At 39.9% G+C, this 16,983-nt stretch overlaps 1 protein-coding gene and 1 long non-coding RNA gene across 2 annotated transcripts in view; one reads left to right on the top strand and one right to left on the bottom strand.

The window, feature by feature from the left end:
* Positions 1–562: 562 nt before the first annotated feature.
* On the top strand, positions 563–6,807 carry LOC116864158. The gene is made up of 2 exons (XR_004381952.1): positions 563–1,344; positions 6,551–6,807. It is a non-coding gene; the product is annotated as an uncharacterized LOC116864158 (long non-coding RNA).
* Positions 4,820–16,983, bottom strand: part of ITGA2 (integrin subunit alpha 2) — a 106,167-nt gene continuing 94,003 nt past the window's right edge. The window contains exons 24-30 of the mRNA XM_032851455.1: positions 16,701–16,803; positions 14,486–14,596; positions 13,413–13,517; positions 11,507–11,620; positions 8,375–8,464; positions 5,697–5,813; positions 4,820–5,162 (exon numbers count right to left, since the gene is read on the bottom strand). Of these exons, the coding sequence (XP_032707346.1) occupies positions 5,082–5,162; positions 5,697–5,813; positions 8,375–8,464; positions 11,507–11,620; positions 13,413–13,517; positions 14,486–14,596; positions 16,701–16,803 (721 nt within the window). The 3' untranslated portion in view covers positions 4,820–5,081. The remainder of the gene's footprint in view (positions 5,163–5,696; positions 5,814–8,374; positions 8,465–11,506; positions 11,621–13,412; positions 13,518–14,485; positions 14,597–16,700; positions 16,804–16,983) is intronic.

The following is a 16,983-nucleotide window of genomic DNA, read 5'->3' as shown; positions in this document are numbered from 1 at the left end:
TGCATGAGTGGGTTTCCCCTCCTCCCCCGCTCCCATACTGTGACACCCAGCATAGTCCCTTCATGCTCTGCACGGAGGTTGTGAGAGGTCTCTGAAGGTGGGAGTGGTCTGTGATGCAGTTAGTAGCTGATCCGCCAGAGGGCAGTAGAGCCAGCGCTGCAATAAGAGCAGCTTGAGTCCGATGTTTAGTCTGTTCCTTTTCTTTTGCATAGAACTGCAATTTGACCTTAGCCTTTTAAGTTAGGAGTGGTTCTTAGATGACAACTTTTAATAGGTACCTGATGACTGACCTTTAATAGGTACCTGAGTTTAAAATATTGAGGGATTATGATAGGATGAGGATGGAATTTTTAAAAATGCTGTTTATAGTTTTTAAAAAGTGACATAGAATAAGTAAAAGGAATTACTTTAAAACAATGAGTAAATATACAATTTTCCAATTTGGGACAAATTGGTAGCCTTAATATTTAGATCTGTTCTGTGATAAAACTAATGTTCTTTTTCTTCATAGTTGTATTTTAATGTACGATGCAGGGGTGCCTGGGTGGCTCAGTGGTTAATGTACGATGCATACCCACTCACTGGTGGTGGTTCCCTGGTAAGCGGCCCTGACAGCTTGGTTCACCAGAGCTGAGATGGGCAGAGTTAAGGAAGGCGTTTGACAGATCACCTGATCTGGGATGGGAGACATTTGTGCATCAATGTAGATGGAAGCACGTGCCACCCAAGCTTTGCATTAATGTGCCATCTGTGCAGTGAGGGCCAGTTGGTAAGCTTGCTCTGTATCTTTCTTAACACGTCATAACTTCAGCATATTTAATCCTTAAAATAATTAAACCCTCCTGCTTACTCAAACTTAAACAACAACAAACAAAAGAAACCTTCACATGACTCCTTTGGCAAGTTGGAACAGTTTGCCCAACCTTTTTTTCCTCTCTATTCCAAGCACACATTTTATTTCAAGAGAGAAGTTGTACTTTAGAGCGGGGCTTCTCAAACTTTAGTGTGTAACGTAATAGGAATCATCTGGGGATCTTGTTAAACTTCCCACTGGCATTTGGTAGTTCTGGATGGCACCAGAGATACGCATTTTGTAACAGGCTCTGGTGATGCAATGCTGCCTATCTGTGGACACACGTTTAGAGGCAAAGTTTTACACCTAGTCCCTAAACCATGAAGGTAGTTTAAAGGTTCTTACAGAACATCCTGTGGTCGCTGCTAGTAACTTAAGAGATTAGATAACAGCCTCACTCTTTGCTTACTTTGCTTCAGAACTGGTTCAAGACTCCATGGGGGTGTGCAAGATACAGTGAAATATACAAGCCGCAAAATTAAAAGTCCAAAGTAAGATAACTTTATTTTCAGAACGATTTTAATTATAATTCAGTAATGTGGTATGAAGATTGGTTTACAGTTAAATAATATTTTGCTTGATTCTCATACTTAAGAGTTTTTCTCATACTAATGTTGATCTTTCAATTTGATTTCTCAGAAATGAATTATACAATTTGATGAACATGCATACATTTTTATATTTTTGGTGGAGAGAAAAATGGCAAAACCAGTTAATAAAAAAACAATTAACTGTACTTATCACATCTTAAAGATTCATACCTTACAGGAAGGAAAATATCAGATAATTTCTCTCTAAAAAATACACAATTCTAACATAGCTGTGCAGTATATACACTTTTATTTTGACTTTATCTTCCAAAATCCAGTACAGATGAAACCATCTTTTTATATTTACATATGGCTATATTTTCATTATTTAAGGTTCAAGGATGGAGTAAACATTTTTATTTCAAACTTTACCCTCATGTTTATCTTTTACCTCTGGATGTTTAGTCTTTCAAATTGTTTAAAATGTGTATTGTTAATGTACATGAAGGGCATAATCCTGAAAAGTTATGAATGCGGATATTTTCTATGTGCAAACTGAAATAGCAAAGATGGGTCAGTGTGCTCAGTTTGAGGGATCCCCTTTCTGTTTAATGTCTTAATTGATGAGATTTTTAATATATTAACTTACAGTTGTATATCAGAATAGATAAATACATTATGAAATTACACTTTTTATAATAGATTTTAGTATAATCACTTGTGTGATTATGATAAATTGGTTTTAGTTTTCTTTTCACAGTTAATAACTTCTGTTTTATAAGAAGAACTCTTGCCAGCTAGGAAAAATTTCTTTCCAGTTGAGAGCTCTCCTTTTGCTGCTAAAATGAATGATGCACAATTTCAAGTCTCAAGGCAGCTTCCTCACAAACTACTATTTTATAAATGGCTTGTGTGGGAGCTGTGCATGAAGCAACTGTTTTTAATCACATTCTATAGATCTTAATCTATATACCATTTATGAAATGGAAACTTTAAGATGGTATTTTATAAGCCCCATATTTTACTTTTAAAACAAAAGTAGGGCTGAATAGGAATACATAACTCTTTTTTTCATGCAATGGGCTTTTTCTTTAATTTCTTGGATAAATACTCGCCTTTGCTTAAAAGTGCTTGAGAAATACTCAGTAGAGCCACCACCTCAAATTTTGATCTGATAACAGAAGTTGTGTATTTAGGCCACTTGCTCTTAGTGTAGTGGGGTTCTCAGTGGGGGTGATTCTGCTTCCTAGAAGGTGTGATACAATGTCTGGAAGTATTTTTTGATTGTCACAACGTCTGGTGGATGCCAGGGATGCTGAAGGTCCTACAACACCTAGGACTGTCCCCAGCAAGAATGAATTACCCAGCCCCTCGCATCAGTAGCACCCAGGCTGAGAAACCTTGCCTTAAGGTAATAAATGGTACAGAGACAAGTGGCTAAGTTTTCAGTTTGGAGTAACTCAGCTACTTCATGGAGACAATGCTGACAAGGTAGATTACCTAAGCCACGGTTTGGCCAAAGCTCTCAAACTCGCCATGGGTATGTGACCTCAGTTTAGTGCTTCTGTGAGAAAAGTGGGGCAGAGTAAAATGAAAGGAATGACCTGCTAGAAGTCTTTGTGTGGCACCCTGAAGAACTAGCATGTATATGTACAGTAGTTATATGGTTTATTAAATACTCTATCAAGTTACTGATGTTTTTCCTCTGCTCTTCTAAAGAAGTTTTGGACTCAAAGTCCACACGGCTGTTAATGAGAACCGGGCCTTAGCACATCTGGAGAATACCATGTTTTTGCTATAAACCCCTGACATTTTGTGGCTAATTTTGCTCCCGAGTTTTGCTTTGTCAAATACAAAAACAAATCACTGAACATAAATCACTGAAGATAGCTTTAGGTAGCTCACCGGAGTTGGGCCAGGAGGGAGGTCGGGAGCAGGTGCACCAAGGCGTATACCTGTTTTCAAAGTCTGGTTTTTGGAGGATTATAATTACACGAAATTGAGGTGATAGACTCTTAAAGCTAAAAGCATTGCTGCTGAATTACAACCCGGGCTTCCCATTTTCTAATGAGGACACTGCAGTGTAAAGAGGCAGAGTGACTTGTCTAAAGCTTTAGGTTTTTATGTCAGTTTCTGTAATAAAATAGTCTCTCTGCCTCTCTCCCAGTCCCTTCTGGAGAATGTGTGGGCTCAGAAATGGAAAAGGAAGTGCAGAAGGAGAAATGGGTGGTATATCCCCAAGATAGTTTATTTATATCAGTGACTGGGATGCTTGTAAAAAACAGACTAGTGGCATTATCCCTGTCGAACCAAATAAATGTCTCAGGAGTTGGGACCTAACAAGCTAGCTAGGGAGCAAACTTGCCCAGGTGGCAGTCATTCTTCTGGAAGTTTAAGTCCTCCAGCAACACACAAACACAGAGGATGAAACCTGCTAATTAGGTGGTTGCCAATATCTCCTTGTAGTTTCTTGCAAATTCTTGAGTTGTCTTTTTTTTTTTTTTTTTAAAACTACCTTCTTTATGCTGCTTGAAATTCCAACAATTAGAAATTTTCTCTGGCTTATTTTTCTTACCTGTTTACCAGTAAGTGAAAATAGCTTCCTGGAGTTAAGGGGATTATAAGTATGTGAGATGATTTTTCTTCCTCATACCTGGTGCAGAGCAGCTGCCCCCAATGAATGGGATATCTGGTCAAGGGCCAAGGGAACGTGGTTAGCTCCGGATTACTGGAGAGGAAGGCATGCCTTGGGGGGCTTCTAGAAGATGGGGATACCCGGAGTGGGAAAAGTGGTTTAGTACGGTAGGTGGAAGGATGCCGAAGGCAAAGAAATTCTTCTTCTTCCAAAAGTTCAAACTAGGTCCCTTCCAGCCAGTCAAGTTAGCCAGCCGGGCATCCTGAAGGAGAAAGAAAACTTCCTACTTCCTGTAGCATAGGCTGGGCCTCTAGCAGATAGGATTATACCGTAAATGTTGTGATATTACAGATTTTAGACATAGTTTTGTGCTTTGGCCTCTATACTACTATAGAGTATCTCTCTCCACACTTAAATGGAAGTCTTTTCTCCAGAAAGCATACTCTCTGCTCCTACCGGGTATCCAAGCATGTTTTGGTAAGTACATGTAGCAAACAAGGGACTGAGAAGGCAGCTGCAGGCTAATAGCAAATTTTACCCTACTTTCTTAAGAAAATTATCACTTAAAATAACCTCTGTGGCAGCTTTGGATGTGCAGCATGAGTTGAAAACCTGTGTTGTTTTTTCCCCATCAACATCAGTATCCAAGCTAATTGTGTATCTGTGCCACCAAGTCCTTCCACTTTGGTCATTACTGTTTAGAAACCATTTTTAATGGTTGGGGTACCCTTCCCCCAAATCGGAGAAAGGTTATATTTCTCTTTAAGACTTCTCATGATGGTAAGCATTTCATTATTCCGACACAACACATGTTATTATGTAAACTCTGGACCAGCCAGTGGAAAGATCACTTTTCCCCTGTATAAAATAAGTCTTACCCTTTATACTCCTAGCCACCCCACCCCCCAATTTCTTCTTTCCAAACTGACCTGCAGTTTTCGTAAAATATCAGGCTAGTTTACCTATTACACATAAAACACTGGGATTTAAAAAAAGAATCCATTCATGCAAATTGCAAACCCAGGGTTCGACACTGTCCATCGACTGCGGGGTCGGGGGGAGCTCAGCTGTTGAGTTCTGTGGTCTCGTCAATCTCATCCGCATTTTTGGACATTTTTTCATATTTTCTTTTGAAGAAACCAAGCTGTGAGATGATAATAGAAAAATTTTACCACCTATGGGCTATTTTGTTATGGTATCCCCCCTCCCCCGTTTGGCTGCCCATTGGAGCACCTCTGGGAATCTCTGGGCTCTGGAGAGAGCTTTTCAGTGAGGAAATCATACCCAGGGAGTTGAACTGAATTCTGAATTGCATAAAGTTAAAATATTCCAGGGTGTACTTATTTGCAGCTGAACAAAACATTCAGGGGTCAGGATGTAAGGCAGGCTTAAAAAAAAAAAAAAGTATATGTGTATATACACATATATATGTGTGTGTATATATACATACACACACACACACAGATACATACCTACATATATGGGCCAAGACCAGAGAGATAAAATCCTTACTGATTGTTTTCAAGGACAGATGGGAGAATTTGCAAATAAATTTGCATTTTCTTTTCTCTTATGATGGAGGGGGTACTATATAAAACTTAAGGCTACTGTTTGATAAGGAAATTCAAGACCAATGTCTTTAGGAGCCCCATGTTTTTAAATATAAAAATGTTCTTACCTTCCATAAGACCGCAACCAGAGCTAATAGCAAAAGGATTCCAGCAATTACACTCCCTACTATAACTCCAGTTGGTACTTCAGCTCTCTCATGGGGTTTCATTATCATGATGGGAATCTGTAAATGTGTATATGCAGTAGTTAAATAATTGTAGCACCCAGAAGGAGTGAGCTGGTCTAGTCAATTTCTCTAATCCTATAAATGGTGGTCCAGAAAGGTGACATGACTCACGCATGATCTCGTTCCTCAGCTAAACGTTGTGCAGTATAATTTCTAGAAAAAATGCTTCTTCACAGTACAGGCAAGGAATACAAATTTTCTAGTTTCCTCTCTTTTTGTGTCTGTATTTAGTGAGTATGTCACCTCTGACAACCTCAGAGGCTTTATTTAGGAAATAGGAACTTCGGTTTCTGGCATAGTCTCATCGCCAAGTGACAGCATTTGGAGTCCAGTTTTGGAGAGGGGAGTCGAAGACCAAACAAATTAACAACCCCAGATCCCTTATGACTAAGCAACAGCAGCTTTGTACTAGGATCCTAAGTATTCCTTTCACTTAACTCACTCAAGTTATTTGATATGGGTTGTTAAAAAGTGGAAGTAACAGCTCAGGCTGACCTTTTTCAGTGATAAACTGTCCTTGAGGCTACTTGTGATTCTCCATGTCTGCTTTCTGGGAATCTTTGTGACTTTGTAATAGAATGGCTGCCCTAAGAGTTCTAATGGTAAAACCGTATCATCCATATATAAATCTCTCTCTCTCTCTCTCTCTCTCTCTCTCTCACACACACACACACACACACACACACACACATATATATATAAAATATATTTTATGTATTTTTTTTTAATTGCAGAAAGAATCACTGCCATTTCCTCCACAATTAAGAATATTAAGAGCTGCATTTTGGGGAAGACAAGTTGACAAAACCCAATTTATTGATTGATTTAATACTCCGTTACAGTGGCAGATGTGCTGCTTCTTGTCACAGAATTTATGAGTTGGCTGAACTTTGTCTTGCCTTTTGGTAATTATTTTTCTTTTCATTTATATTTTCAAGAGCTAAAATAAGGTTTTACAATTTAGGAATAAAGTAACTGAATTTGTACTTTACTGCTTAATGGCAGTCATACCTTTACTGTCCATTCCAGAATTTCCCAGGGTGGGGTCCATGGATTCAAAGGGATCCACAAGTATAAAAATTTTTGTTTCAGATTTTTTAATGGACTGGGATTCAAATAAATTTAAGAACCACTCATCCACCTATAGGGATATGCCAGTTTATTATCTGGATTCCAAGTATTATTCAAAAAATAACCCAGATTATTTGGATTCAAAATATATTTTCATAGGTGATAGTTGGCCTTTGGTATTTATCAGTATTGATAAGAGAAAACCAAGAAAAATCCAAAGCATTCATTTTAATTGTTAGATAAGTTAACTGAAAATTGAAATTAATAGTATTTTCTAAAAAAAAAATAAAGACCTCAGCAGATGTTCAGAGAGTCTGAACACTACATTTTTCTAAAATGAACTTTTAAAATATCTATAGTACTGCTAAGTTCATAGTACTTTGAATTTGAAGTCCACATTTCCTTTGGCTCCATTTCTAATTTTTCCATGCCCTAGCCTCTGAAGAGAGGGTGTGGCCCTTTCCTGAGGGTGGTATGCCAGGAGCTGAACAGGATCCTTTCTTGGAATCCTTTCCCCTGGGACCGGGGTGGGACACCAGTGCTTAGAGTCCTACTCTCAAGGATTGAGAGAGGTCCAGAGTTCAAAGGCCATTGGCTTTTTAATGGCTACAACAGTGGACTGAGGCCAGCTACCAGGCTGGTCTTGGGGCAGAGTCTTAAACTGGGGCTTCCAACTGTTAACAAAAGCATTGGGAGGAAAATGCTCAGGGCTCTGCTAGCAGATTAGCTGAGCTTGGAAATCCCACTATATCTAAACATGGCCTATTCCAACCAGAGTTTCAGTGCAAAGGAAAAGTTGTCCTGTGCCAGCCCTTGTAACAGTGAGCCTTTGTTTTCTCTGAAAGTACATTTCTTTGCAAGACTTTTTTTCTTTTTCTTTTTTTTAATCAAGAGGAACATTTATAGTTTTCTAGACTATAAGAACTAATGAATGGACACTTCACATAGTGCCAGTATCTAGCTATAAGGAATACTAAAAAAAAAAAAAAAAAAAAAAATCCCAAACCCTCTAATAAATGCCTTATTTATTAGGCATACTTAAGCACTTCTATTTAAACAATAAAATATATGATTCAAATAAGCATGACTTGAATGTCATGGCCTAAGATGTAGACTGTGCCATGAGAGCAAGAAAAGAGAGGAAGAGCTGGCAGGCTGGTTGAAACCTGGATTAGGGAGCCACAAACAGTAGGAGCCCCCTTTGTTGTGCCTTGCAGTGCACTGTCCCTTCTGATCCAGCTTCACGGGGGGTGGGGGGGGGGGGGGGGGGGCGCAGGCCAGGAGTGTGGAGGGCAAATACATCACTGAACTTTTTTGAGTAGCAAACAACTTTGCCAACTAAGCCTAATGTAATAAACCTCAGGTTTTTAGAGTTTCACTGAGAAACTCATACAGATGCATAAGTGAGAAGAACCACTATTCTTAAAGTTCCCAGAAATAAATGCCTTCAGAGACTAGTGCTTGCTGGGGTGACAGGATGTGCTTACCGTGACTGTATTTTCTTCGATCACGTATATTTGAGGGTTATAGGTGTCAATTTCTGCAGATGCTGTCAGCTGTACCGTCTGGAAAGTTGACTGGAACATACGAATAGATTTTATCCTCACAGAAGTTAACAAACGAAACTTTGGCATGTTTATTATTTATTTCCCTTTGGAAAATGACAAGAGCAAATGGCACCTATGAAGAAGCCCCAAGAATCTTTGTATTCCTAAATCGGTGATATATGTGAGACCGCACATGGGAAGCAACTGGGGAACTGAAAACATGTGGATCTTTGGGCCATTAATAGCAGATTAAACCAAATCTTGGGTGGGTGAAGTTAAGGCATCAGCAGATAAAAATCACTCTCCAGGTGATTCTAACTTGAAAATGGCTGAAAAACAGGATTTAGAAATGAAGTTTTTAATTGGAAAAGATCATGGTTCAGATTTTTAAAAACTTTGTGAAGTTTGCATTATGAGGGAAAATTGCAAGCTTGAGGTCTTACATATTTACCTGAATAAGTCAAATAATGGAAACTTAGATTAAAAACAGTAAAAGTACACTTAAACTTGACCATGCATGACAAGCCATGCATGACACCCTGCACCTTTTGTCAGGCTACATAATGAGTAATAATTTCAGGTTTCCTAATCTAAGTGTTTCTATAAAATACTGGATTTGGGGCCAGCATATAGGAAAGACACATTTTATGCTGTTACTGGTAACCATGTAATATGAAATAGCTTTACATGTATTCCTGGATCTAGTTACAGAAAAGGGATTTTTCAGTGGATACATTATTGATGTATATTTTGTTTTTTTCTGTAATGCAAATGTTGGGACTGATGTTTACTTTGAAATAGCATACAATGGCCAGGTTTGAGAACTGCCTTCCTATGCTCTGGCTACTAGGATTCAGTTTTTCTGGTTACTAAGGCACATGTTTCAACATACTTCATGAGGTAATCTGCTAAATTGTATCTGGGAGGCAGAAAGAGAATGCATATCCAGAAAGTGAGCAATTTATTTCCTTTCCCCCTGCTCAGTGTGATTAGTTTTAATTTTCTCAAGATGGAAGATTGCATCAGAATTTATGCCTGAACCCCTGTATCTTAAGCACATATCGTTGGGGAAACGTTCACAGTATTGATAATGGTTTCCTTTAAAAAGAAAAGTAGCAGTTAAGTGATGCTGGTGTCACAGTCCCAGTAGACTAAAAAGAATTTCTGCACAACATGGATCTATCTGCCCTCCCATGCCTGCCCGTTTGCACAGCTGTGCACACGGTATCCTGGAGGGTGAACAGTGGTAGTGACACCACGCGGACCTGGAAGAGTGCAGTAACACACCTGCTCGCACTCTGGAGGCTTTGCCTTACAAACGGCGGCCAACCATGCCGTTCATGTGGAAGCCTGAGCCATCACTTTATGACAAAATTATGGAAATGTTCACTTGCAGTGTGTCAGGAAAAGGGTGAAAGGCACTATGCTAATGGACTCTAATACAGGAAATGAGATTTGTATTTCAGACTGGATCTCCTGAGTGGCCTAAGAACATCCATTTGACTGTTGAGATAGCTGAAAACAAGGTGGGAATAAACATTTGACCTTTCGTGGAGGAGGAAGATGTGAGGGACTCGACAGACACGGACTCATGGGGGTTTTTCAGCTCATCCGTAACCACTGAAAAAGCATAAATACGCTTCTTCAGAAATTTGCTCCTAGAAATGAAACTTTTGCTCCTGACAACTTTTGGGAAGGTACTTTTAAAAGTCGTACAGTTAAAATAGTGTAGTTTTAAACTCAAGAAAACCCAAATGCTTTTTACAGAGCCAGCATGATTGCATTTTGATTTGCAACAGTCAGTTTTCCTTCCCAACTGGCAGAGGTTGCTAGGAAAACATTTGTTCCTCAAATCCAAGGAGACAAGAACCAATTGGTGAAGTCTGGCACCAAACTACATCAGCTGGGACAGTGGTATAACTCACTGCATGCTTCCCATCTAACAGGATTTAGAGGGGTCCAAAAGGCTTGCAAGTGAGTATACCCAACAACAAAATAAAAGCAAGCAAGAGGAAAATCCAGTTCCTCTATGCTACACTCTCCCACTTCTCTGTTCCTCTCCCTGCCTTTCACGGTTCCTCTATTAGATCTTTATCCAAGAATATTGCTCATATTTTGGTTTCAGGGACAAGTTTGGAGGGAACTTAGTTCACTATTCCTAAAATTCCATAGCAGGGAGAATGGGGTTGTTGGAGAGCTCATGAAATGGTTAGAAAATAGGGACTAGAGTATGGTTAGTAAACACCTTGAAGATTCATTATTTAAAAAAATCCACAAGAACTAAGAGGACCCTTGGAGGTTTCAGACTTTTTTTTCCTCTCTTTTTTTTTTTTTTTTTTTGCTGCCTTGATCAGAGCCAGTGTTGAGAAAATGAATAGCTGGCTACTTACGCAGTCAGCTTTAAGGAGCCCTGTCTATCCTATTTTTCATGCCAGACTGAGATTCTGGCTACTAAAATCTCAGCTAAAAGCAGATATGACTCCTGCAGCGTCACACCTGCCAAATGGAAAAAACACTGACATTGTTTTGACACTTTCTTCAAACTTTTCATGAGATGGGAAGGACTTTTAAAAAGATGTATGTACACTGGACCTTCACCAGAGAAAGGGTAAAACAGGAGAGCAGAGAGTTCCCGTGGCAAGATTCATCTATGTGGTGGGCTGAGACCAGTCAGCCGCAAGCTCAAGGAAGGAGACAGACAGGAGTACTTTGATTTGCGCACGTTAGAAGTGACTGGGAAGGCAGAAATGTCAAGGGCACGAGGATGAAGACAAACGACGTGGCCCATTGTGCCCCAGGACAGCACAGGGGATCCTGATGACATCTCAGACATTCTGACATAGTAGGGTGGCGTGGAGTCTATGAAGCTGATGCTGAGGCACAACCAGGTTGGGCAAGCTTTGGAAAGGGAGCAGAAGCCTATTGCCTTCCAGAGTAAAATTGCTCTGAGTCTCCGGGGCATTGCTGATATCAGCCAGAATACTGCTTTTGTCAAAGGGTATGAACTTACTGAGAATGAAACTTTACGCATCCTTGCTATTGATAAGCCCAGCAAATAAAGCTTATACTTACGGCTGCAAAAGTCCCGTTCCAAATTCTGGTCGATACGTTAAGGAAGTACTCTCCTTTGACCTGAAGGTCTTTCAGCCAGCAGGTAACATTACTGCATGAAGCCGTTCTGCAGTTCTTTCAGGATGGAGTCAATGGTGAAAGGAAAGAATTAGTATGGGCTTAACAAAGTAAATGCTGAAATTTTACAGAGATAGATAAAACCCAGTGCTGAGAAGGATGTAGGAAAACAGTCTCCTGAACCTTCTAACCCTTCTTCAGGAAGTTGTAGCCCTAGGCTCTAAAGGTAAAAAGGGCACACTCTTTTTGGCCCAGCCATTTTCCATCTGTATGGATGTTGATCAGAAATGTGTGCACAAGAGTACGTGAAGCCTACTTGTTGCATTACTATTTCTGAGAGTAAAAGCACCCCGCCCCCCCCCCCATGAAATAATTTGTGTTTATCCGTAAGGTACTAGTTAGGTAAATTACTGAATATACGTGCACAAAACGCAGTGCAATTTAGTCGTTAAACATAATTGATAAAGATGTATTCCTTAGATGAAAAAAGAAGTTGACAGTAAAGAATTATGGTTGCCAAGGGTTAGGGAGGAGGGAAGGATGAGTAGATGGAGTGCAGAGTTGTTTTAAGGCAGTGAAACAAATCTGTATTATACTCTAATTGTGGATACACGTTCTACACTTGTGAAAACCCATAGAATGTCTGACCTCCAAGAGTGAACGCTAATGTAAACTATGGGCTTGGGGTGATTATGATGCAACAGCGTAGGTTCATCAGCTGGACCACTCTGATGTGGGAGGGGATTTTGAGAGTGCGGGAGGCTGTCCACATGGGGGGGCAAAAGGTAGTTGGGAAATTTCTGTACGTTCCACTCAGTTGTGCTGTGAACCTAAAACTGCTCTAAAAAATTAAGTCTATTAAAAAAAAAAGTCAATGCTATATTGACATATTTAAAAAAAAAGGTAGCAGGGTTCATTTATGTAATAGGATAGGTTTATCTAGATGTGGATTAATACTTAGAGGTATAGAGATGGATGTTCATTGGATACTGAGTGGTCAGCGATTAGATTTCTTAGAGGACTTTAGTTTCTTTGTTGTTTTGTGTTTTATGTTGTTCATAGTGAGCAGCTGCCATCTTTACAAAATCAAAACATTTTCATAAAAATAAGGAAAATGCTCAGAAGTATATTTTGGCATACCCTGACACGAGTTTCTCCTGGGCATTTTTACATACTACTGTTTAGATTTAAGCCACATTTACACCATAATTACACTATAAAAAAGAAACGATTTCATTCTATTTTCCCATACCCCTACCCCCCTCTGTCATAAAATAAAGCAATTTCAATAAGTGAAAACCAGAGTTTCAATGTCGTTCTTCAAGGAGAACTACAGTTTGCTTAAGGTTGCTGTTTGCTAAAGGTTTACTATTGGAGTTCTTAATACATGCCAAGCACCATACCAGATGCTAGACTAGCCTCTTTCTCAAGGAAAGGCACATCACTCTGGGCACAGATATTGGAAAATTGAGAAGGATGGCCAGAGAGGCATTCTGGTGGCAAAATAACCCTGGTGATCATGTGGAAGGGAGACGGAAGGAGCTTCACCTTCCAAGCACGTGCTCAGTTCCCTCACAGCCCCTCGCAATGCTTACAGAGTGCCTGCTACCATAGTTTCACATGTAACTCTTTTGATTTCATGAAATTTTATATTACTGGCATAAGTAATAATCCCAGTAATCTAGATTTGAGAGTGTATTTTCTAAATCTTGATTTGTACAGACCATCAAAGCCAAAATGAGAAAATTCTGTAACATGAGGTGATAGGAGAAAAGAAGTGCATTGATTTCCAGTTAGAACAAACAGTGAATCACCCAAAGAAATAGTCACCCCATTAACCTGTCCTCACCAGTTCTTTTATGTGCCGGAAATTTTCATTCTTGAAAGACACAGAAGGAGATATGTGTCCTATTTTCAGTGGATTTATTTCGGCATTACAACTGATGTCACCAGCCTATAAGGAAGGACATCAAATTAGTATGAGGAAGCAAAATCATTTCTGATGTTCCTTTTGACATGTTAGGAAAACCTGTGGTCACAGGGGAGGGACTGTGGGGTTCTCTCTCATCACCAGCCCTGCCACACTTCCTGTAATCATTCACGGAAACCTGGAGTGTGCTCACGAGCACAAGTGAGGAGCGGCAGGCAGAGGGAGAAGCAGAAGTATTCACATCCTCCTAATGCAACTTGATGGGTGGCGCTGGTTCTTAAACGATAAGTATGATATGTAATAAGACCATTTGCGATAATAGTAGACAGACTGACTGAATCCAGGGCGCTCTGTGGACCATTTTAAGACTTTGATTTCCTGTTGTCACCCATGCACACCACAGGAAGAACACCTCTGGAGAGCTAGCTCTGAGTGCCAGACTAAGGCTGAGCCGATGGCAAGGGGTTTGGCTCCACAGTGCTTCTCAGCCTGGGCTGTATGTGAGAACTGCCTGGGAGTGGGGCCTTTTAAGGAATCTTTGGTGCTAGAGCCTTAGCCCTGAAGATTCTGATTTAATTGGCTGGGGGTGGACCTGAAGTTGGGCAGGAAACCCAGCTGATAAAAATGAGAAGCCAGGGTTGATCCCCACCAGGGGAAAGTCCAGGCTGGCATCTGAAAGATCAGCTAGTCTTTGGTGGCAGGCAACCAACTTCTTATAGATAGGTCGCTGACAACGTCAGATCTCTGGCCAAAACCGAGCTTTGGGAATAATTTCTGCCATCTGTAACTGTTTCCTTATAACAATAACCTGCTTCTAATAAGAAACCGAGAAGATAAATTCCATGCAATTAACTTGCTAGTTAATTGGCACTCAGGATGCATGGAATTTATCCTCTCAGTTTTCCATCCATCCATCAGGCATGATCACCCTAACCTCAGGGTATTTCCGTATCGAAAATTCACACTTTTATAGGCAATTCCGTTGCCTTTACCTGATCTGTGTGCACCCCAGTCAGGTACATCAGCGGGTTCTGTCCTTTGGTGTCCTGAGGGATGTGGATGGTCACAGACGCCATGCTCACGGGAACACTCCCCGTCGTTACCTGCATAGAGTGAAGCAAGCATCTGGTTATTGCTACGTCATACACATGCTGCAGAGAAAACGATCAGTGACCTCTGCGTGGGCGGAGGGCAACTATTAAGTGGTACCACTGAGTCCATTTGAAAGTAAACCTTGTTACTCAGAGTCCTGCTCGGGTGTCTGTCTCTCACTTCTTCATGGAGAATCTCAGCCTCTCCAGTGTGAACTGCTAAGTAATTTGAGACTTCGGAGTTGGTTAAAAACATTCCCTGTCACGTTGGGCTCCCAGGGCTGAAGTCTCACTCTGGCCCTGATGAGCAGTGTGGATTGGCCGAGACACCTGACCTCTGTTTGCCTCAGTTCTCCTCATTCATAAAATAAAAAGAATAAGCAACTTAATGGGTATGTGCAGATACAGGATTTGTTCTTATTGGTGGGAAGTCTGTTCGACTAGGCCAGTTCTCATGTCCTACTGGTTGTTAAATACTTTTTAAGATTTTATTTATTTGTCAGAGATAGAGAGTGTGCTCACGAGCACAAGTGAGGAGCGGCAGGCAGAGGGAGAAGCAGGCTTCCCCCTGGGCAGGGAGCCGGTGTGGAACTCGGTCCCAGGATGCTGGGATCATGACCTGAGCTGAAGGCAGATGATTCACCTACTGAGCCACCCTGGTGTCCCTATTAAACATTGTGTTTAAAAAATTTTTAATGTTATGTTGGCCACCATACAGTACATTATTATTTTTTGTTTGTTTTTAAAGATTTTTTATTTATTTATTTGGAAGAGAGAGAATGAGAGAGACAACATGAGATGGGGGAGGGTCAGAGGGAGAAGCAGACTTCCTGCTGAGCAGGGAGCCCGATGCGGGACTCGATCTCAGGACCCCAGGATCATGACTGAGCCGAAGGCAGTTTCTTAACCAACTGAGCCACCCAGGCACCCCGTCATTAGTTTTTGATGCAGTGTTCCATGATTTATTGTTTGCAAATAACACTCAGTGCTCCAATACATGCCCTCCTTAAACCCTATTAAACATTTTAAATAACAACCCTGGGGGGTACCTGGCTGGCTCAGGACAGCATGCACCTCTGGATCTTGGGGTTGTGCGTTTGAGTCCCACACTGGGTATAGAAATTACTCAAAAATAAAAATCTTAAAAAGAAAATAACCATAGGAATAATAATCCTACCAATCTTATAACTAACCTGGAAATTAAATGGGTTAATATATATAACGTATTTGATACAAAGTGCTGATACTTATTACACCCTATGAATAATGTTACTTTATTATTACTAATAATTGATTAAATATCCTGTTAAATAATTGCCAAATACTAGTCACATGTTATAAATCCCAGTATCTGGATCACAGATCAGGACTTTTAAAAGATTTCTTTTTTTTTAAATTACCAAATCACAGGGTTATAACCATGTAACTGACTAGTAGGACATGTAAAACAATAAAATGGTATTCATTTAAGGTAGTGGATGGATTTTTTTTTTACTTTTCAAATTTTCTATAATTTATTATAAAATTGCAATTTTCCACAAGTTTCTCTTTGTATAATTGGTAACAACCTTTAGATTATAATTGCTTATAAATGCCAATGTAAACTGACTGAAGATATTTGTATGTAAAGGGTTAGCTTCTCAAGTAGAAGTGGTCTCCAAGGATAAACTGGCATTTTAATTATATTCCAGAGACTTTTGCCCACAGTAATGCCATTATATTAATACTTAATTGATTAATATTGAACATTTGCTTTCAAAATATATCTGTTTTTTACCCAGAACACACAGCTGTGCACAAAGCCCAACTTTTCACTTATTCAGAGTCTTAGTTCTCAAAGTTCTCAAAGTACAACAGTGGGATCAGCAGCAGCAGCAGCAGCAAAACTTCAGAACTTGTTAGAAAAGCACATTTTTAGGCTCGCCATAGACCCACTGAATCAGAAACTCGGAGGACGGATCCTATGACATGTGTCTTAACTTTTCTCTGGGTGATTCTAACGCATGCTCAAGTTTGAGAACCACTGGTATATTTCAACTTTTTACTTCTCTTCCTGGTCTCATTCCGCCCCCTTCCCTTCCTCCTGATTTAGTATTCTTATGACAAGCTTACCAACCTTAATGGAGAAGATGAATTTTGGACCAATATCTTCAAAACTGTGCACGACAGAAGGAACATTCCCATCTGAGGAGACTTCATAAAAATTTATGTTGGTGGATCTGTTGAGTAATGTTTGTAAAAGTCAAATATTTTAGTTTTGTTTTTGTTCTTGCAGCTCAATACCTCTTTTATTTAAATATCTTCTAGCTTATATTACAAGTAAAGGTTTATATTTAGGTATAAAGACCTAATGAAAACAAATGCTACTTATAGGCTGATGTTTCCAAGGCTAAAACAAA

This window comes from Lontra canadensis, unplaced genomic scaffold (assembly GCF_010015895.1).
Source record: "Lontra canadensis isolate GAN:19392208 unplaced genomic scaffold, GSC_riverotter_1.0 scaffold5, whole genome shotgun sequence".
In the NCBI taxonomy this organism is placed as follows: domain Eukaryota; kingdom Metazoa; phylum Chordata; class Mammalia; order Carnivora; family Mustelidae; genus Lontra; species Lontra canadensis.
The sequence above is the reverse complement of the archived record's forward strand: the minus strand, read 5'-3'. Positions and strand labels throughout refer to the sequence as shown.